This window comes from Scophthalmus maximus, chromosome 1 (assembly GCF_022379125.1).
Source record: "Scophthalmus maximus strain ysfricsl-2021 chromosome 1, ASM2237912v1, whole genome shotgun sequence".
In the NCBI taxonomy this organism is placed as follows: domain Eukaryota; kingdom Metazoa; phylum Chordata; class Actinopteri; order Pleuronectiformes; family Scophthalmidae; genus Scophthalmus; species Scophthalmus maximus.
In genome coordinates this window covers 14,225,161-14,246,230 of record NC_061515.1, presented here as the reverse complement: position 1 = coordinate 14,246,230, position 21,070 = coordinate 14,225,161, and the positions used below count along the sequence as shown (strand labels likewise).

General features: G+C 42.3%; 2 protein-coding genes across 3 annotated transcripts; one reads left to right on the top strand and one right to left on the bottom strand.

Moving 5' to 3' along the window:
• Nucleotides 1-229: 229 nt before the first annotated feature.
• usp5 (ubiquitin specific peptidase 5 (isopeptidase T)) lies at nt 230-13,192 on the bottom strand. Of its 2 annotated transcripts, XM_035641324.2 has the most exons (21): nt 13,076-13,192; nt 11,841-12,178; nt 11,130-11,258; nt 10,924-10,990; nt 10,692-10,819; nt 10,332-10,477; nt 9,837-10,021; nt 9,330-9,424; nt 8,152-8,345; nt 7,809-7,880; nt 7,024-7,111; nt 6,777-6,902; nt 6,544-6,697; nt 5,355-5,517; nt 5,170-5,258; nt 4,210-4,395; nt 3,611-3,754; nt 3,380-3,522; nt 2,421-2,568; nt 2,107-2,191; nt 230-1,566 (listed from the first exon to the last, which is right to left on the bottom strand). In XM_035641324.2, the coding sequence occupies exons 2-21, from the start codon at nt 11,946-11,948 to the stop codon at nt 1,473-1,475; spliced, it is 2,544 nt and encodes an 847-aa protein (XP_035497217.2). In that variant the 5' UTR covers nt 11,949-12,178; nt 13,076-13,192; the 3' UTR covers nt 230-1,472. The 2 variants fall into 2 exon arrangements, with proteins under 2 accessions (XP_035497217.2, XP_035497222.2); XM_035641329.2 differs by lacking the exon at nt 13,076-13,192 and having other exon boundaries at nt 4,267-4,395; nt 11,841-12,163.
• Nucleotides 11,162-19,480, top strand: p3h3 (prolyl 3-hydroxylase 3). Its single transcript, XM_035641491.2, has 17 exons — nt 11,162-11,285; nt 13,199-13,548; nt 14,205-14,389; nt 14,605-14,763; nt 15,168-15,360; nt 15,477-15,608; nt 15,717-15,859; nt 16,125-16,214; nt 16,313-16,365; nt 16,447-16,526; nt 16,632-16,759; nt 16,842-16,937; nt 17,068-17,218; nt 17,338-17,455; nt 17,707-17,782; nt 17,896-18,036; nt 18,969-19,480. The coding sequence occupies exons 2-17, from the start codon at nt 13,254-13,256 to the stop codon at nt 19,143-19,145; spliced, it is 2,217 nt and encodes a 738-aa protein (XP_035497384.1). The 5' UTR covers nt 11,162-11,285; nt 13,199-13,253; the 3' UTR covers nt 19,146-19,480.
• Nucleotides 19,481-21,070: the final 1,590 nt, after the last annotated feature.

The following is a 21,070-nucleotide window of genomic DNA, read 5'->3' as shown; positions in this document are numbered from 1 at the left end:
AAGCAGAGAAAGGTTCAGTACAGCAGCTTTTAAACTAACTTATTTACCAATAGTGAAAACTACAGACAAAAAAGGACTACATGTTAATCTCACAAACAGTATGAATATGTAACGATCTGTAGTCAATCAATAACTTTTAATGACTGCGTTGAATTCACAAGATAAAAAACACTAGAGGAGTAAGTCGGTAGTAAAACCATTTCCACAATTCATAAAGAAAAAGGCTGAATGACAGAAAGACAATTCTTTATTTGTCACAGCAGAAATAATAACAAAGGATGTGTTTGAAAAATTAAAACAGAACAAAAATCACCCGGATGTCACCCTCACCAAACCTTTAACAAAAAAAAAGTTGATTTGGTGTTTTGACTTATTTTATTTGTATTTATTTTTGTAACACACATTTGAGCTGAATTGAGTTTCTGACATTTCCTCTCATTATTGTTGTTGACTGTTTTTACTTCCTCACTGTAACAGGCAGACGAGGAAGTGGTGCCCTGCTTAGACGAGGAGACCAAGCTGTAACAGGCCAATGAAAGAAGAGGCTCGCTGGAAGCAATCATTTGATGGGGAGTGGCAGTAGACGGCAGTGACTACTGACGGCAGCAGAAATCAACAGTCAGGAGGTGGAATAATGTGAAAGTTAAGCAAAGTTATGAGTAGAGAGTGAATGGACTTGTTCCATGAAGCAGCTTTTCTGAATTATCTGGATATGTTTGCCTAGTAAGACCTGCAAACGAGTCTTTTAAAGGGGCAGTAAGCGAATTTGGAAAAAGCCTTTTTCTCTCGTTGTTGTTGATGATTTAAGACCAATGCACTAACCACGAGGCCAAAAGCCCCGAGTCGTAGCGCCGCACGCTAGCACATCTCAAGGTGTCGGCGAGTGATGTTTACAAACTGCACACAGTGTTGTGAGGTGCGGTCCGCACCATTTTTGTTTTCGATTTTACAGAGCCAGGACTGAGCAGAAAACCCAGATCTTTTTTCCTGCACACAGAATCGACAGCTAGCGGACTGTGAGGATATATTCGCCGTTTAAAAAAAACCCTGTATTGCTCTAGAATAGCTTACTGCCCCTTTAACAGATCTTAGGTGGTTCTTAGTTTTACTCGGCAAAGTTGTTAAATAATTGAATCTGCTCTTTGAAGAGGCCCATGGTTTGTTTTCAGTAGATTAAGGACCCCCCCCACCCAAAATACCTCACCTGTACATCTGCACCAATTTATTTCACTGTGTAAATATGCAATCTGAGAGATTTATTTACATGTTTGCTATTTTGAAGCGTGCCAGGGCGTTTGAGCTTGGTGGGGTGCGACACTCTGTTGTTTGTGTGTGTGTGTGTGTGTGTGTGTGTGTGTGTGTGTGTGTGTGTGTGTGTGTGTGTGTGTGTGTGTGTGTGTGTGTGTGTGTGTGGGGGTGTGTTAGTGTCCACATTTCTCCTGCTTCACCCCAAAGCACAAGACTCCTTTGTCTCATTCGGCCACTCTTCGATAGAAGTAGAGGTATCCCAGGTCTTTGGGAGGTTTCTCAGAAGCACACACCTTCTGATCGTTGAAGATCACCCACCTGAGAAACAGAGGACACACAGTTCACAGAGTTGTGATATCAAACATATTCTCCTGTGTTCAAAGAAGGTTCCACTCGGACAGATGGGATTACTTCTATTGTACAAATATTTTATATATTTGGTTTACTCTTCAAAAGTGGGTACAATCCATGTAATCCTAAATGTTATACCTTACACTGTGTTTAAATCAGTAGCTATCAAGGGGTTTATTGTTCAGAGCAGACCTGGAGTATGCTGCCCCCTGCCGAGGCACCGTGGAACACGTCAATATGATTCTTTGAAAACATTTGCCTCGTCATAATGGATAAATGACAACTGGTTTGAGAACAGAGCGCATACAATCTGTTAAGACTCATGTTATGACTCATTTGTATTTTGAATGCTTCTGGTAAACATTCAATTTTAATACAAATGCAACTTATCTTCTTTCAGGATCTGATGCTTGCAATAGTATGTATTTGTTGCTAAATATGACATGTTGATGCTTTGAAATGGCAAAATATCCCTTAAATATGGAAACACAAATGAAAAAAACTTACTGCTGATTCTTCTTGATGTGACAGACGTAGTGGCCGCACATCGTGCTCGTCCCCATGTGGCTGACAAATGCAAAGAGCTCGTACTCTGGATAAACAAGAGAATCATAATTACAAAATAAAAATGTAATGCATTGTCAAAAATATTAAATTGAAATATGATTGCCGGAAGATAAATGATACTTAAGATAGCAGGGATATTGTCAACATTCCAGATGTTTTTCAATCACTTCTCTGCAACTAATTGGTAAGGACACAATCTGGGGGATTGATTGTTCTGAATGCGTCACTCTACTGTTCTTATCTCCTGTACTCACTTCCTGGTCCGTCTCTGACTCGAGGCCCAGGAGGAGGATCCCTGCCCTCGCTCTCTGCTGCCGAGCGGCCTCCTTCAGACACGTCCATGGACTCGAGGTCATCCAGGTGCGAGAAGATCCAGTCCACTGCACGGTCCAGAACATTACTCTGAGGAACAAACACTGGTTAGAAGTAATATCATCTGCAGAAAACATCAGCAGATCTGTATGTGGATGTAAGCTTAACCCTGGAAGTACAAAATAAAAGACGGCTGATTCAGTTTCTTCAGAAGCTGACCATCAGGTTGTAGAAACACTGCAAAATATATTGAATGGACGGTATACACATTTTTGACAAAATATATGTGGTAGCCGCGTTTATGTTTGGTTTGTTGGGTTGTGATACTTTACTTAAGAGTTTTTAAAATTGTGAAAGTTCACTTGTATAAAGAGTCAAATGTTTAACCATGTCAATATAAATTAACAGCAGGAGTCGACAGGGTAGTTCCCGAGACACAGATCCTGAACAACATCTAGTGGTCGAAAACTACATCAAACTAACCTAAATTAAACTTACGTAGGGTTCTTTTTGAGTAAAAACTAAAAGTCAAATGGAAAATAAGAGTCCTTTTGTAAGCTTTTGCACACTTCTCTCGTTCTACACCAGAACTTTGTCCTGCGACATTATTTTTCTCAGTTCTTTAACTAATTTCTGTCCATTCCATTTGGATATGTCGGCAAAACTGTGGTAGCTAATGCAAAATATTTTTACTGCAACCAAAAAGGTCCTTAAAATATAGTGACTAAAACCTGCCACTAATTTTGTTGAGAAACAAACGTTGGGGACAGTCTCAAAGAAAGACGAAACTTTGGCTTCATCACTGTCTGAATTAAAAGATTGGCACAGGTCTACTTTAGGCCTACTGGACTGTGAAATTAGTCAAATCCCCATCTCGAGCTGGACGGCGTTCGATTCTAACCGTGGCTCGGAGAGCTTTGGTTGCCTGGTCTCGGCTGAAGCCCATGGAGACGATGGTTGCTAGGTGCTCCTCGGAGACGCTCTCTGTGGGAGTGGTCCCGGGGCCAGAGCTGCAGCCTGGCAACACCAGGGGGGCCGAGAAGTCTGCAGCCAATCAAAAAGAGGATATCATGAAGTCTTAGAAGAGCCGTCAGACTGATTATTTGTTTTCTGGTTTCATTGCTCTACACACCTGGGTCGTCCATATGGCCCATGATCCAATTCATGGCAGCATCAATGCCAGTGTTCCCAGTGTAGTACACAGCTTTCTTGCAGGCTTCCAGTGGGAATCCCATTTCACATAACTGAGACACAGTGGAGTCATCAAGGACCGGAGCTGAGAGTGTGTTGAGAGGAAAGTTGAATTACTTGGATAGTACTTTTTGGAAAATGCATTTCACATTGTTTGTTTGCTGGTTTTTATCTTTTGTGGAAACACTGATTATTTACAGAAAGAAAAGAATGGCTTATTTTGTTTGCGGTGTCTAGAGGGCTCCCTTCATATTAAGAAAAGTGAAAATTATAATAAATTGACAAATGGGAAAAATGGCATAAATTAAATAATAAATGGAAACAACTCATATACGACCATGACAGAATCCTTAAAATATGGATTCTTGAATTTGAAATTCAACTCAAATCTCCTCACGACACAAAAGAAATATTAAGGCAACAGAGATGGACTCGTGAAAACAGAAAAGGCAGAGAAGAATAAAAGTGGGAAACAAGGGTGGACCAACGATAGTTTCACGGAATAAGAAGGTAAAGAGCAGGAATGACAGACAGACTGACACAGCAGTGGGGAGTAGAGCGAGTCGTCCTCCTCGTTGCCGTGGTAACCCAGGATACCTTTAACCTCCACATCAGGGGTCACGAGTGAGGGCGGAGCCACCTCTGGCAGAAGCTCCTCCCCCGGCTGCTGGCCAGTGGCACGAAGCCCGCTCAGGTCCAGAGTATCGGGAACGTCGATACTCACGTCTGACGGGAGGAAAAAAATAATAATCACAGTCAATTTGTTGAGTTTCTTTTTTAAAAATGTTTTGTTGTTGCCAGCACTGAGTAGCGCCAGCATTGATCAGAGACTAAAAATTCTCTGCACTTTACCTTCAATTAGCAACTGGGATTTGAACATGGCAGGAAATACAAGGTTATCATCCAATTTGTCTTCAGTAAAGGGGCAAATAGGACAGAAATCAAGCGCAGACGAGTTTGTAAATTACCATCTCAGCACTAAACAAAGGAACAAGCTCGGAGCTTAAAGAGCTACTGAATAAAGAGAGGCAATCACTTTGATTCCATGCAACTTAACGGGTTAATCAAAATTATATTATATTTCTATTTTCCCATCTGATCGTCTTCAAACTTTGCAGGTGATGACGCCAGGAAGTTTAGTGTAGACTGTGGTGTTGTGTAGTAGTGTTTTGGATGATCTGTTGTCACAGTGAAACCATAACCACATCAAGCTTCTTTTAAAAAAAATGTTTTTAATTAAAGTGGTTGATTAGAAACATGTATTTCCTGCTCCGGTAAATATTGTGGACTGGCAACAGTATAAAACATGACAAATGACAATGAACCTCTATAACTTGAACTTTAGAAGTTTTAAACATTTCCAGATTCTCCAGACTATACCGTGGCCTAGTTTGTCTCCGTGAGCAGATTTCAATGTCCGTCAGGAATACGCAAATGTATGTGCTGTAAAAAAACATATTTATCTCTGCAACAAAGGCATCTAATAAAAGATTTGCTCACCCAGTTTCTTGGGTACCCAGTCAAGGCCAAAGGTAAACTTCTTAATTTGGATAACCAGGTGGTCAGGGAAAGAGGCAAAGCGGGTTGTTCTGACAAACAAGACAAAAGCTGATATTAATAAACTCATCGTAAGATCAGTTCCAAGAGATCTCTGTCAGTACGTGAATGGCCGTCTCTCAACGTACTTGGTAGCAGTAGTCTTGGCCTGCACAGCTGAGCTCCAGAAGTCTGTGAGGATCTCCGGTTCACTGAGGGCTGCCATGCAAGCTGTGAAGGGGATCTGTGCACGCACTGTAGGGGCTGCGGAGTCCCCCTCCTCACGCCGGCGCTCTGCCTCCTGAAGATCTTCTGTTAGAACAATAAGTAAATCAGTGGAAAATTAATAAAAATAATAACATCACACTCTATAAAAACACTTGAGACAAGAAACAAAATTGTTCAAAAGTATTAGCATAGCACAGGATACAAATACATGTGTGTAGGATGTAGTGTTTTTTATAACAAGGGAGCAAGTCTCACTTGTACTGAGCCCTTATCTAAATACCCCAAAAATGTTTGGCCACCACAAAGACATATGACACTTCAAATTCAGAGTTGGACTTAAATTGTAAGCTCATTACAGATTACTGCAAATATATGAGATAAAAGGATATATATGTCTGTATATGTCAGTTTATAATAATCGCTGCAGTGCAGAAATACTAAAGCTACAGGATGGTTGAGGTAATTTCATAAATGGTCCACACCAAGACATGTTTATTATTGTAAATAAAAAATGCATCACTCACTACATATACATAACCGTTTAATGACCAAGTGTTTATATAATGTGTTTACGATTAACAAAATATACTGATATATCATTATTGTTTTTTTAAACTTTGTAATATTTATATCGGCATCAGCCTCAAAAAATCCAGTCTTGGTCATGCTATACTGCAAATAAAATCACTTCTAATTTTTTTTATAGTTAATTGACGAATGCAACAAAGCTGATCTAGTTAACGATTTGACTCTTAGGCTCTTCAGACATGATTGGTGGCAGAATCACTTTCCGGGTGATAAAGTGAAAGGATGCTGAACCTGGTCAGAGCACGACCTCGGGTGTTAAGTGCCATTTCGATTTTATGCTTTGCTGCTGCTCCAAAACTCCAATCAGTTTCAGATTTATTGTTGGTCGTGACCTTTCAATGTGCGACGAATGAGAGGACAGCTGTCCATGTCCTCAAGCAATCATTTGTTATTTGTATAATTTTTTTTCTTTATTGCACTGAGAATTTAACTAAAATTCATAACTAGCAAATAATCTTGACCGGGTTTGCTTTACATATATGTTTTCATCATTGTGTATGGATCTTGAGTGTATCCCGTCACCTGTGTTGGTAGCCTGGTCCATGGGCACAGGCAGCTGGACCATGTAATCTACACGCTGTGTGTACTTGGCTTTCTGTGATTCCTGACACACAATCCTCTCCTCCACCAGGAACCTGAAGGCTTCAGATGGGTTGGCCCCAGAGCGGCAGTTTCTCTGTGGGTTCAAAAGAAATAGTGATATAAGAGAAAAGCTGGGCACCAGAAATAGACACAGCGGCGGAGTGTTACTTTACCTCCACCATGTTTATGAAGTGCAATAGAAACTCCTGAGCATCCTGTTGACGATTGGTGGAGAACTCTGGGTGGCCCCGCCCAACAAGTGCTTTGAACATTTGTGGCGCGATACCAATTTGGTCTCCCTGCAAACAAAGCATGGACAATCAGATTTTTACAATCCGGGACTTAATATTAGGCAGAGCACATTCTCGCTGTTAAATGTAAGAGTCTGTAAATCCACTGCGACTTTTCGTTTCCTCTCACCCTGGGTTCAGATGCATCGTTTTCATCTCCAGGGTCTGGTGCTGGTTTGCAATACTCTCCTGACAACAGACCGTAGCCGAGCTTGGCTCTGTGATAAACAAACAGAGCTGACATCACTACACATCTAACAATATACCAGAGTCTCACACAGCAGGAGGATTTGGATACAGGGCCTGGATGTATTTTTAGTTTTGAAATAACATGGTGGAATGTCTAATGAGTGAGATTACTTTCTCATCTCTGGTGGGAGTAAAAAGTTTTTGTATCGCAACAAAAGTAAAAATTGTTTAATATTAGGCCATATACACATAATCTCTAGAATTTCTACAATAAGTTGCTGCACTATACCTGACTGTTTTGCAGTATTTGAATGTCAATGAGAGTTAAAAGGGTCAAGTTACGCAGACCGGACCAGACTTAGGTTTCACTTTTGTTTTCACAATGAGAGGCTCGATCTTGTTACATGAGACACAGAAGAAGCAAAGCTCTTTTCTCATAAAACGGCCTGGAGCTCAAATGACGCAAGACCAAGTGTCAATATCAATCTATTTAAACCCTATCAAAAACAATGGGGTATCTCAAACAAAAAAACGCATCTAAACAGAACATGAACTTAACTGCCTTGAAAAGAAAAGGTCTGATCGGCAGACACTATGAGTATGCTTGTGTGTATTAATGTTGATGGTCATTGAGTAATTGCCGTACCACGGAGGAGTTTTTGTGGACATACAGTGGAAATAAACAAGCTTGTCATATAAATTCAACAGCCATGAACGGACACTCACACTTGGGTTTTGAAGTCCTGGGTGGGGTCACTTGGAGCATCATCAATGATCTTGTCCATGTTGGACACGTACCTGGGAAGCATAAACATTCAGTCAGTATTTCCCTGTTAATCCTGGATTGAAATCTTTAACATTTTTAGAGGAATGTCCAAGAGATGTGTAATAACTAATTCTCTTAGATTCCTGTAATGATGAATATGGAAGCATTATTTTCACAGGTCTGCAATACCAAATAACGTCGTCCTCTACTACTACATGGCAGGATTTACAGTGGCGGATGACAAAATAACAAATGGAAGGAACTGGAGCATGGGGGGCAATGAGGAAAAAAAAGGGTACTGACTTGCTCTGGAAGTCAGGGACGGTGAAGAGCACTTGCATGACGGAGTTGAGGTAGCAGCTGTTGCCCAGGTTCTTCATGCCAGTCAGGCCGGGGCCAAACAGGGGACGTAGGGTGGTCCCAGACTCCTGGATCACCTCCCACTCCCCCACACGCTGGTTCACAGCAATCTCCAGCTCCGTCATGGTCCGCTCAGTCTGAGAGCAAAAACGTTAAACGTATGAGGGAGTAAAAGGATGGAAGATACAGAAAATTGAATCTTTCCTGCAACCTTCATGCAAAGACAGCAATGAGGAAAATTTGCCAATATGAAGCAGTTATGAAAACAGGGAGATGAACAAGAAACTACAAAACACTACACTAAGTGCTGCTACCCCCCCCCCCAGCGCAATATCATTAGGTGTGTGCTGTAATACATTAGCAAAACAAGACAACATCACAGTACACAGTGAGTGGTACAGAGACAGTCGACTCTCTGTAGTCTGTGCTCTGCATAAGGAGAAGCAGATGGCAAAGAAATTTATGGCAGCAGGAAACTAGAGAAGAAACAGGTGTGTAGGAAAATGGGGAAAGTAGGCAGATATGATGATGATCAAAATCAAGTCAACAAGGAGAGATATGATTAATATCTTAGTTCATCAGTAATATTACATTATATACATATGAATCAACAGTGTGCTGCAAAGGTTGCCCAATTATGAATAACTAGTAACTATGTTTTGCCCAGTCTGTCAGTGTGAGGCATTTTTTCTAACAAACCCTGAATTCCCTTGCAGACTGTCAGTCATTTTCCTTGACAGCTGCTCATCTGATCAATTTCAAACTTGGTGAGTGTGTCTGAGGACCAAGGAGGTGCAGTGTCAACTTTGAAGGGCTTTGGATGAGCAGTTGTCGAGACTACAACCCTAGCGCCCCCATTTAATCTAGTACTACTATATCACCAATGGCTGCTCTATGAGGTAAAGCCAGCCGTAACTGTCTAGATGTCTGCCAACGGGAAGAAAAATCTAATATCTCAGACTAAATAACACACCGCTGAATATTTCCATCTACAAGAACAGGATCCGATAAACCATTCGAGTGAGGGGACGGATCGGATATTTATAGGTGGTCAATGAGAGATAATAAAATTAAAACGGGCTGCTTCCACTGAAAATTGCAGAGACACTGTTAGAACTTGCCTTCTCCATGGTCATCATGTTGATGCCAAAGTGAGCCAGGTGCTCTGGTAACTTGGAATCCAGCACCATGTCATCCTCATCATAGGAATACACATCTGCACATACAAATACAGTGGTATCAGCGAATTTTCATCTTTATCTTTATGTATTATTCAATTTTCCAGTAAAAAAAACAACAACAAAAAAAAGGAATTTCCCAGTTTGGGATTAATAAAGTAAATCCATCTATCTATGGGAAATGAATCACGCCAAAAATACTGTACTGTACTGAAATGTATTCAACGTTATTGTAGTAGTAATTTTTAATTAATATATGATTTCATACATATACTTTCACATCTGGATCTCCTTTTTAAAATTATTATTTTCAATATGATCAATACTGGTTTATCCCAACACCACTACTCTATATAGATCAACAATTTCTATTGATGGAGACTCACCAGGGCAAACGTTATGTCATCGGTATTTAACATTTTTACCAGGGAAAATGGTTGGTCTGGTTACCTGCTCCACCTGGGGTGATGGTACCGAGTTTGACAGCAAGTGGGTATCCTGTCTGCTGGAAGTGAAGAAGGGCGTGATTGTTGCCCCCGGTGCCGTCAAAATACCTGCGACCACACAGCACTTTGCCGTCTGTCAGGTTCATCCAAATGTTCTCTTGGAGATCACAAACATCACACCGCCAGCCACTGTGATGGAGAAAAGAAAGTTTCACTCTTGAAGATCTTGAAGGTTTTTAATAAGAAAAGTGAACTGAAAGTTTATCATAGGAGACACAGCAGCATTTATAAACAAATGGAATATTGGATTCCTAATGCATATCCTCTTTGCTAAATTTATTACGCCACAACAGCTTGATAATGTCAAGAATTTTTTTTGCAGAAATTCTATTATCAATTTTGAGCGAAATATAGGAGCAGCTTTCTGTATGAGATCACCCATCTATAAGAGAAGGCATGATAGGTTTATTATAGGAACCGCTGTGAGCTCACGTCTCACCTAGGAGGGATCTTGACTCCGTTATCAAGCTGTTTCAGGTCAGCAGCATGCCTCGACTCCTGTCTCACCTCTCCGTCCCATTGTTGAACTTGTAATGTATGAGACACTGAGTCAGCTGCCATGATACCCGCCATTGACAGGGACACCTTTAGGGATTGCAAATAAATCAACAGAAACAAATTAGAGCTGATTAAATGCTCATGATGAAACTCTGTGCACTACTTGATTACAAATGGTAGTAAAGTTTGTGTGTGTTAGTGTAAAATCTAATTTGTAAAGTATTATATTATCAATGCGATAAATCAGACAGAACCGTAACAGAATGATTTCACTTTCTAGGAAACAGACGAAATATCTCACCCGCTCTTTCACAACGTCAGGCATGGTAGTGAGGTCCTCTGATGTCACTTCCTGTCTGTCAGGTAAAATGACCACCTTTATATCCTCCTCATACTGCTCCTGCTCCACATCAAAGCCTCCTTCAATCCCTGGACAGAGCAGAAATAAGAAGGGAGATAGACATAGGTCAGCCTCAAAAGTAGACCGCTGAATATAATAATTCATAAGTACAAATACTCTTTCATGCACACACCTATGGCCAATCTGGTGGGCTTTTTCTTAGGCGGGTGTCCAGATCCTGTGTTAATGTCCTCTTCCTTCTGTGAGAATAACATATGTTGTCAGTGGGGTGTTGGCATGTGTTAACTGGGAATGCAAAGAGTTTATGCCAAATGTAATTTATATATTTGCTAATGGTGATTGAAAGTTAATCACAAAGTAGTAGAATCAAGTGTCCACCTTAGTCTTGCGAGTCCGGGTGATGTGCAAGTAAGCCCTCTGGCCAGTGCGAGCATGGTGCCTGTCCACATACTGACTCCCAAAGCCCAGAAAACTGTTCATGCACACATAGAGGCCCCCTTCGTTGTCCTGTAAAGAAAGAAGACATAGGGAGTGGTAAATGTTACAACCTGTCTTTATCTCTCTCCAATGTCACACAGCACTTGGAAGTTAAAGTTGGAGGTATTGAGGGCGTGTTAAAAATTGTCATCTTAGCCAACAAGCTCCACAGTCATGCTGCTAACACCTGCATTTCAGCTCAGCAGTGGTTTGATGTTGTCCAACTTAAGCTGTCAAAATTGAGATATTATGAGCCAAGTTGCATTCAGAAGCACGAACAGACCTTCAACTGTTGTGGCCATAAAAAAAAAAAAATTAAAAAAAACTTAAGTCAGCTTGCTAGCTAGTTTGACAGCATACCCAGTTCCACTGACATGGCTAGCTAACAAGCTAAAGCAGCTACGTTTCCGTTACAGTGCGTTATTAGCTTAGCTTGACGCTAGCTCGCTAGTTAGTTGCAACTGAAATATCGATGAAGCCAGCGCGTAATGTAGGACCCCACCGACACAGCGTTAGAGTGGATACACACAAGACACAAGAGGGGGGCGGGAGGAACGAAACAACCATGTCTGTCGACCGACGTTGTGATTTATACAGGGGAAGATGGCTCACCGGCGAGGAAAATGACAAGGCGCATTCGTCTTTGTGGACACGGTCCCCGGGCTTCGGGACCCGAATTGTGGACAACACCGACATCAAAACCTCACCGACGTCCGCCATGGCCAGCGACTGGTTCTGCCTTTCAGTGGGACACTTGCTCCTCTGAGTTTGGACTGCCAGCCTCTCGATTGCGTGGCTCGGAAGAGTGTCCGTTGATCTAGTCCGTCTTCTGGTGTCTGTGTGCGGCTGAATGAATCATGAGACGCTGCCTAGTGTTGAACGAAGGCCGACTGAACTCCGTCGCCCGCACGGGCTGCGGCTCGGTACCGTAATCTGTAGAGTAACTGCACCTGTCGAGATTTACAACAATGTGTTTACTTTGTTGTAGGTAACTTGGTCAAATCACACGGGGGGAATCGATTAATTGATAGATTGGTAATGAATGTATTTGGGGGCACTCATGTTTTACATCGGTATTTCCATTATATGCCCATATTTCTTCTCCGCTACCTTTTCATTTGAGGACATCTTGTACTTTTTTACCCCATTACATTAATCGGACAGAATTCACTACTTGTTACTTCACAAATTAACATTTCTAGAGTATGAAGGAAAAAATAATAAATTCAACTAGTTAACAGAAGCTAGAAGCTGAAACACCCCCCTCCCAAAACTGATCAGATAACTGATAGGAATGCCTTGGTTCCATCCCTTTAGATGTGAGGATTTTCAGCTTTTCCATTTAGGTATTTGAAATATTTAAAGGATTTTTGATCAGATCAAACAAATCATTTTTGTAGTCAGCTGATTGACCCTAACTGATTACAACTATTAGTTACAGTCCTATAGAAAATAGTTAAATAAACTATTGCAGTAAAATCCTGCTTTTACATTAATATATTAAACTAACAGGGGGTATTTGGGTTCTTTACTTTGGGTGCTTAATGGGCTAATTTACCGTGTACAAATTACCATATCTTATGTGTAGTAGGACTGTTGTTGGAGCTCTATGTTGTAACTAAATAGCAGAAATTGTATTTTCTTTTTTGGGAGGGTTGAGTCACTGGGTTAAACCTGGTTTATTTGTATATTTACGGTAACGTCCATTGAACTGTGCTCACGGCTGCCTCTGGCGGCCACACACAAGAATTACAAAGACTCGACAGTGGCTGGATAATGTTCAGTTCACGAAGCGTAAATTAGATCAAAACAATGAGATTGATTGAATTTTTTACAAACAATATTACCGGTCGTGGGCGTCGATGTGTAATATGACCGTCCGTGCAGTATACAGTCCGTAGCCCACTCTCCTCAAACAGGAGGAAACTCTCTGACTCACTATCTCCGTCTTTCCCCAAACATTTCCATAGTCCCTCCTCCTGGTCTCAGTCCCGTCTCCTCCGCGGACGGCTCGTCTCCGGGACCATGGCGCTGCCCTCCGGTCGACTCGCTGTATACGTGGCGTTTCATTTTGTCCTGCTAGGATCACCCAGTGTCACCGCAGCTCCTCCGGCCGTCGGCGGCAGCGGCGTGCTGTCACTCCTGCGGCCCTATGACTTATTTTACTACAGCGGGGTTCGAGCTTACTTTGACGGCGACTGGACGAAGGCGGCGGAGCTGCTGGAGAAGTCCATCGCGACCAAGGAGTCGCTGCTCACGGTCCGCAGGCGGTGTCATGCCGAGTGTGAGGCCGCAGGGACAGGGGCTCTGCACAAACTGGGCAAGTTATGAAGCGATGAAAAATTGTGTGCGCGCGCGCGTGCGTGCAGTGATTTGGTGTTAGATTTACTATTCTGGTCCTGCTCAATAGTTATTTATCAGTCATTGAAATTGAATTAATTCACATCAAATGACACAACAACAGCCAAGAATTGTAATTGTTCACTTTCATCACTTCTTTTGGCTCGTGACCCCCTTTCAATGTAGTCCATGTTTCCTTGTGACCCCTTACTCATATTTGTCAGCACAGTGGTTCTATCAAAGAGTGAAACTTTCCTCTGGTGGATATTTAGAAATCTTGGGAACCAAGGAAGGACAGACAGAAAAATGTACACAATTTTGTTGAATAGGATTTTTTTTCTCTTTATAACATCTTAGATTTATCTTGGGACCCAGTTGAGGCGTCCCCACTCCAATTGGGGAACAACGGCCCCATGCAATCTATTAAAGTATTTCTGAATTCATAAAAATGCATATATATATATATATATATATATTTTTTTTTTTTAACTGGCATTAGACCAAGCCAAACTAACTGCTTTGGATCAAGGATGATTACTGGTTGAGACACTATAATCCCTTTTATTTATAAATGACAGACAATGTTCAATGGTATATTTCACTCGTGAAAATGATTCATGTTCTCTGCATCATCAGACTCTGAGGAGGGGAGTCTGTGGGACCTCTGGGCCTTGGACTGGGTGCAGCAGAGGGCTGAGTGTCTGAGGTTTTGTGTCGGACGCTCTGTCACCCCTGCAGGGCAACTCCCTGTTTCTTCAGACATAGAATATGAATTTGGCACTCGCAACCCCTACAACTATCTGCAGGTCACATACTACAAGGTAAGCTGTTCTCGAGGCAGTCATAAAGGTCTATCATACTCTAACTGGTCATTTCTCTTCGCTGCTAATAGAAAGTGGCATATAGAGGCAATGTGAGTGGCATGTGGAGTCTCTGAAGCTAATTATGATTCAGGTCACAGCTGGATTTCACAGCAACACTCCCGTGTTTCTCAGACAACCTTTTACATTCACGCTCTTGTCTGCTTGCACATCAGTTGGAAAAGTTGCAGAAGGCGGCGTCAGCAGCTCATACGTACTTTGTGGCCAATCCCAATCACCTGGAGATGAGGAACAACATTGAGAAGTACAGGAGGATGGAAGGAGTGACTGAGGAGGCCTTCCAGGACCGAGAGATTGAGAACGAGAAACACTGGGTGAGAATTTGAACACATTGGATAATGAGAAGGAACATTTCAGGGAACTATCCGTACTTCAGTACACGTCTGAAAGCAGCTTACGGTTATTTGGATTTGTGACTATGGAGAGAGCCGGCCGTGGCCTGAGGGATTGAATTCCTCTCTCTCTCCTCTACCTTCACTTTCTAAAGTCCAACCATGCAGTCCAAACCTGGTTTTAAGGCCTCAGTCTGAGTGACTGATTTTCTCTATCCAGACAAACTTGTTATAACATGATAAGGCTCGTCTGAAATGAGTTCAAATGGTCCATGTAATGGCGTCTGCTTGTGTCTCACAATTCATCCACCATTCATCTTTCGATTAACAGAACCCTTTGTGTATCTTCATCTTTACTGTATTGTTCCCAAATGTATTTAACTCAGGTCCTTTATGATGCTGCAGTCCAGTATGAGGCCTCCTCTGACTGGGCACGAGCGTCCAAGCAATGGAAAGCGTGCGTGAATGAAACACTGCGGCAGACGGAGGAGTGCAGGGTACAGTGTGAAGTGGCCTCCCAACGGCTGCCCGAGGACAGGGGAGTGGATAGTGTTGACGGCATGTTCGAGAAGGCTGCAGGTAAGAAAATATATATATATTTTTGAAACAAATGCTGTAGCCTGACTGTTTTCCTGTGACACAGACAGAAAGATAAGATATAGCAGCCATCATTGCTATTTTTCCTCCCCATCTAGCTCTTTCCCTCTCCCTGCTCTCATGCCGGCAGTATTGTGTGACTCAGGTTGCAACACGACCCGGAAGGATTTCTGCCCAAGAGAACTACCTGCCCACTCAGCTGGAGCATCTGCACATTGCACAGTTTAAAGGTCAGGGTTTAAAGTTCAACGTGACGATGGTTCAATGTGATGTGATGATACAGTGCATGCGTCAGAGACCAATATGTCCTCATGCTGTGCATTCGTGCTTCCCAACAGCTGGTGACATTAGTGGAGCAGTGCAGACTCTGCGCTCTCTTCTCCTGTTTTACCCCACCGACGCGGCCTCTCTGGACAACCTGCAGCTCTACCATGAGACACTAGGGGGAGACACAGAGCCACCAGGCACACAGCCTGCTCAGGTACCGCTCAACGTCCGTTATATTAAAATCACCATGAAGGTGATAATAATGATCCACGGTTCTTGATTTATTCTCTTGATCCATAAATATATTCAGCTTGAAGTTTCAAAATTGAACTGGGAACAAACAATTATAAGCACGATGTGGCTAAAAACTCCATCAAGTCCACAATTTTGCCAATCTCTCTCTCAATCCATTAAATTAATGTGAGGAGTCACTGTTTATTCATCTCAAACTTGGAAGTTTGTGTGTATTTGTCGTACAGGAGATTGTCAGATACGTAAGTCGCTCTCTGCAGGAGAAGAAGCTGCTCTATTTCGGTATGGAGAACCTTGACTTCACTTTTACCGACCCAGTAAGTTCTGATGCCAAACAAAAAGGTTTTAATGATGCAGAACTTAAAGAACTTCAAAAAGTTTTCCTCAAAGAGTTTAACGTTTGTTTTCCGTGTAGGATCTTTGGACTCCTGAGGATGTCGTACCTGAATCACTGAGGGAGGTTTGGAGGTGAGACGGGCAAAAAGTCGAGTGATTTGAGCTTTATTAATTGTTTATGTAATGTTGTGTCTTTTGTGTTTCTCATGTCAGAGCTGATCAAGAGAAGACAAATGATAAAATAAAAGAGGGAGAGCAGCAGGAGGAAGTGGATGACAGTGGCTTTTATGCGGGTGAGACTGTCATTCGTTATATATAATATATTTTTTTATACGTTTGTAGCATTTTATAAATGAGCAGTTTCCTCTCTCACCCTTTCTTATTTGTCCTCTGTCCAGGTGGTCCAGTCCGTCAGGTGGGTGTGACCATCACCATGGACGACCAGATTTTGAACGGGACCAATCGCGTGGTACTAGACGGAGTCATGACGGAGAAGGAGTGCGAGAAAATACTGCACTTAGCAACGGTGAGTTCAGATTGTTAAAGTGTCAAACTCAATCAGATGAAACCAGGAACACTCGCCTTTCATTTCCTCTCGTTTCCTATAGGCTGCGGCATCAGCTGGAGATGGTTACCGAGGACGACGATCTCCGCACACGCCCCATGAGACGTTTGAGGGCCTGACTGTGCTCAGGGCTGTAAAGGTAGATGGATCAAATTAATTTAAGTATATTTTTATAGTGGTGTGCAGTTTTTAATGCTTGACCATACCGTCATTTATGAAACTGTATTTTTGTTTGTTTGTTTTTTACATAATCTTAACCTTTTTTACAGTTTGCTCAGGATGGCCTGGTCAACCAATCGGATGCCAGGCTCTTACATGAACTGGGCGAGAGAGTGAGAGACCTGCTGCATTCCTACTTCAGGAGCCCCTCGGGACTCTTCGTCTCCTTCACACATCTGGTCTGTCGCAGTGCTATCGCAGGTAACTCTTTTTTCGCAAGTGGAACTACAACGATGGCAGCGATGTGTTCTGAAACCAATGTGTTGGTTTTTTTGGGGTTAGTAAAATATTTGTCCCTTTGATTTTCTATGGTCTCTCAGGGGACCAGGAGGGCAGATTGGACCTGTCTCACCCTGTCCACGTTGACAACTGTCTCCTCGAGCCCGACACCAAACAGTGCTGGAAGGAACTGCCAGCGTTCATACACAGAGACCTCAGGTACACAAAAAAGAATCTCACTCAGTAAATAATTCACAACCTCCTTACATAAATACTTACAAATTCAGACAAACTGAGATAATGTCCTGAGTCCATGAGTCTCCTTGAATGAAGCGATATTACCATCATTTTAAATTTGACTCGAGGGACATCGCAGGAGAGGCCAGGGCAAATAGCGAAAAAGAGAAATCGATTTGTTGCTGTTGTTTTCGCTTTGTCACCCACCTCAACCCTGTTTCTCTGTGCCACAGTGCCATTCTCTACCTGAATGACAACTTTGATGGAGGAGAGCTGTTTTTCACTAACAGGGATGCCAAGACAGTAACAGTAAGTCACTATTCAACCTTTGGTCCCAGGTTTCGATATCAGAAAACCATTTAAACCTGCACAATCTAATTTGTTGGACCTTTTGACCTTTCTCCTCTTCTCTATGCCTCCAGGCTCAAGTCAAACCGAGCTGTGGCAGACTGGTGGGCTTTTCTTCAGGTCCAGTAAACCCCCACGGTGTTACTGCAGTGACCAACGGTCGGAGATGCTCGCTCGCTCTGTGGTTCACAAAGGAGAAGCCCTACAGGGACATGGTGAGCATTATGACGACACTCAGCAGTGACCTCCTCCTCGGGCCATCCTGTTGCCTGGAGTCATGTGGTTGTTGGTCCGGTGTTGGCTGAGATGAGCTGGAGACAGAGTACAATGCATATTTGGTGGTTTGTTTTCATGTTTTGTCATTTGTCCTGCAAGTTCATCGTACTGTATGTTCACTTGGAAAAAGGAAAATCGTGTCGTAGCCATATCGATTTGTAAGCCAACGGTGTGTAAACGTTATGATTTGGTTTGAATTCATGCAATCGATCATTTTTGACAAATTGCAGTGTCCTCATTTGTGAGAATAAGCGATACCAGATGCTCATCTGATGAGCTGCTCTGCGATAGTTAGAGCCAAACATGTTGGGTTACGATTAGCATCTTAAAAACTGTTAAACTCATCTTAACAGCGAGACTGTGTAAATTTTAAAAGAAGAAAGAACACATTCTTCTTCTTAAAGATTAGAAGTTGAATTCACAGTTCAGAAAACACATCCTTACTGAGATCAGCAGAGGTTTTCATGCTACAGCCTTATTTGGTCTGCTTTGACCAGGAGCTTATAGTGGCTAATATTAGCTATCTTTGCAAGGTTTATGTAAATATTGCCAATAACAGACATTATTGAGTTGGTTTTCTGACTTTATTAGTCGTCTCTGGCTACTGTAACAGTACGTTCTAATGTTAACTACTACAGTTGTCCCTGTGTCACTGACATAGAGGAAAACCAAATAAATGCTGGTGGAGACTTCTTACTAATATCACTAACCACAGAACAACAAGAAAAATTGTTAAAAGTGGCTTCGGAATATTTGCCCAGAAAAGTACAGAATAAAAATGACAATAGCTCTAATACAGGTAAATGTAATTAAATTACTCCACAGGAAATCAACGCTTAATCTGTCAATGCTTTTGTTTCGTCTCCCTCAGGAGCGAGAGGAGGCAGAGGCCCTGTGGGCTGCAGACGGACAGAGTGTGGTAAAAAAGGACAAGGAGGAGGCGGAGGGCGGCAGCACCACCACCACCACCAGGAACGCTCGGAGCCAAGTATCAAAGGAGAGGAGCAGAGGGAGAGGCAGGGTGACGGGGGCCAAAGATGAGCTGTGAGAGCCCCAACAAACCGGAAAGACTAAAGCTGGAACTTCATTTTGTATCTATTCTAGTGGGAAAAGTCTGCCCCATCCCACAACATGACTAAAACACCAACCATGATTTTACAACATGCTTTTTCAGTTTTCACCCACACATTCACTCTCTTCATCATGCTTCATTTGTATGTACCGTAAAGCTGGTGTGTATATACTGTATTATATTGTATATGATGAAGGTAAGTGGGGGTAACACTGTCTTGTCTAATGTCCGTGTGTACTTTTGTCTTAGCAGCTTTACTGACCGGTATCGCTCCCCTTTTAAAAATGAAGAGAATAAAAAGAAGAAATGAACGTGACTCTCCACCAGTGAGTACTTTGTGCCGAAAGAGCGTTACTGCTAGAGAGAGGACAAAAAGGAGTAGCAAAGAGAAAGCAAGGTTGTTTTAACTACTACGCGATAGCCTTGTGCCCTCTGCGGCGGCCTGCTGATTGAAACTGAAAAAATATGAAAGTATAAAGCCTCTTCCCAGTTTTTCTGTTGAGAGCGGAACCACGTGATAAGATGCGTGATTAGACAGCAACACAGCAGTAGGTAACAGAAAGTAATTACATCAGCACGGTGCGTCACAAACTAGAGTTCGAGGCAGAAAGAGGGAGAATAGGGAACAGAGAGAGAGAGAGAGAGGTACACGGGGAAAAAAGGATAGAAATAGAGAGATTACTGTTAATCCTGCATAAATGAGTGCATTTGTTTATGAAGCTTAAAAAATCTCCCATTTAGAATATGGAATAGTAATCCAGCAGGAGATCATTTAATCATTCACGTCTAGTGGAGTGACACTCAACCACTTCCATCTTATCCTTCCCATTACAACCAGTGCCTCCTGTCAGCCCCCTCCTCTGCCTTCGTCTCATGCATTAGGGTACAGAGCCAAGTACTGTTTATGGCCCATATTAACACTCTCACTCCCCCCCGTGTCATAATCCCCCGCCGCTGCAGAATTGGGTCGGCAGGACTGTTTAATGGAGCCTTGGTTTTAACCTTTTCCCTCCCTCACGCGCGGAAACCATGCAGCACCCTAAAAGTCCTTATTAATCTTCTCTTAAGTAGGTGTGATGTCAATATAATGCATCGTAAGATAACCTCACACTAAGCGGCCCAGCCGTCTACTGTTCTAATTACACATTTGGCAGAAATATCTGCATGATGTCATCTTTGCATATTTTAAATGATTAGCAGAAACTATGTAAGGCCTAACAGCATGGTTAAAGAAGTGAAATCACAACATCCTGTTGTCATTATGACTGAGTGCTGTGTGTAGTGAGCAGTCGACAGGATCACTCATCCCTCACGTTGCACTTCCACGCATTAGCCTTACTATTTGTGGCCCACACCTCTTACTGGGTGTCTTTCTTTCCCTACTGGATGATACTTTACTCCACTTTTAGGTGTAATCATAACATGAGATTCAATGGGAGTATGAGGATCAGAATTCATGCCTTACTTCTACACACATGTCACAATATCTCATTTAATCCCGTCACCCCCGCCCCTCTCACGCACCGCCGTCCTGTACCTCATTTATCCAAAACAAGGTCAAAGGGTTAGTGACCCTTTATGGACTGAACTAAATCTACTCACCAAACAATGAGATGACTGGTGCCAACCTCTTATCACTTTTAAACATGCAAGAATAAATAAAGCAATGCTGTGTAATTGCGACGTTATGCTTTTCACAGTAATTTAAGGCACATATAGTATAACAGATTTTACAGAAGGGAGAATACAAGATCAAGACCTCAATAGTCTTTAAATAGTAACTGAAAATAACTCTCTCTGTCTCTGTTTCTATACTGGACTCTGTCTGTGTGCCTGCAAACATATCCATTTTTTTCTGTTTTTGGTTTTCTCTCCGTTTTACTTTCCAACTCACAGCCATT

Bases quoted from the DNA above. Each gene is read 5' to 3' on its own strand.
- usp5 (XM_035641324.2), bottom strand. From the start codon at position 11,948: ATGGCGGACGTCGGTGAGGTTTTGATGTCGGTGTTGTCCACAATTCGG. The intron at 7,881-8,151 runs GTCAGTACCCTT...TATGCTTCCCAG, and splicing joins GTCCCTGACTTCCAGAGCAA to GTACGTGTCCAACATGGACA. The intron at 5,259-5,354 runs GTACGTTGAGAG...CTTGTTTGTCAG, and splicing joins GCCAAGACTACTGCTACCAA to AACAACCCGCTTTGCCTCTT.
- p3h3 (XM_035641491.2), top strand. From the start codon at position 13,254: ATGGCGCTGCCCTCCGGTCGACTCGCTGTATACGTGGCGTTTCATTTT. The intron at 16,760-16,841 runs GTGAGTTCAGAT...CGTTTCCTATAG, and splicing joins AAATACTGCACTTAGCAACG to GCTGCGGCATCAGCTGGAGA. The intron at 17,219-17,337 runs GTAACTCTTTTT...ATGGTCTCTCAG, and splicing joins CTGTCGCAGTGCTATCGCAG to GGGACCAGGAGGGCAGATTG.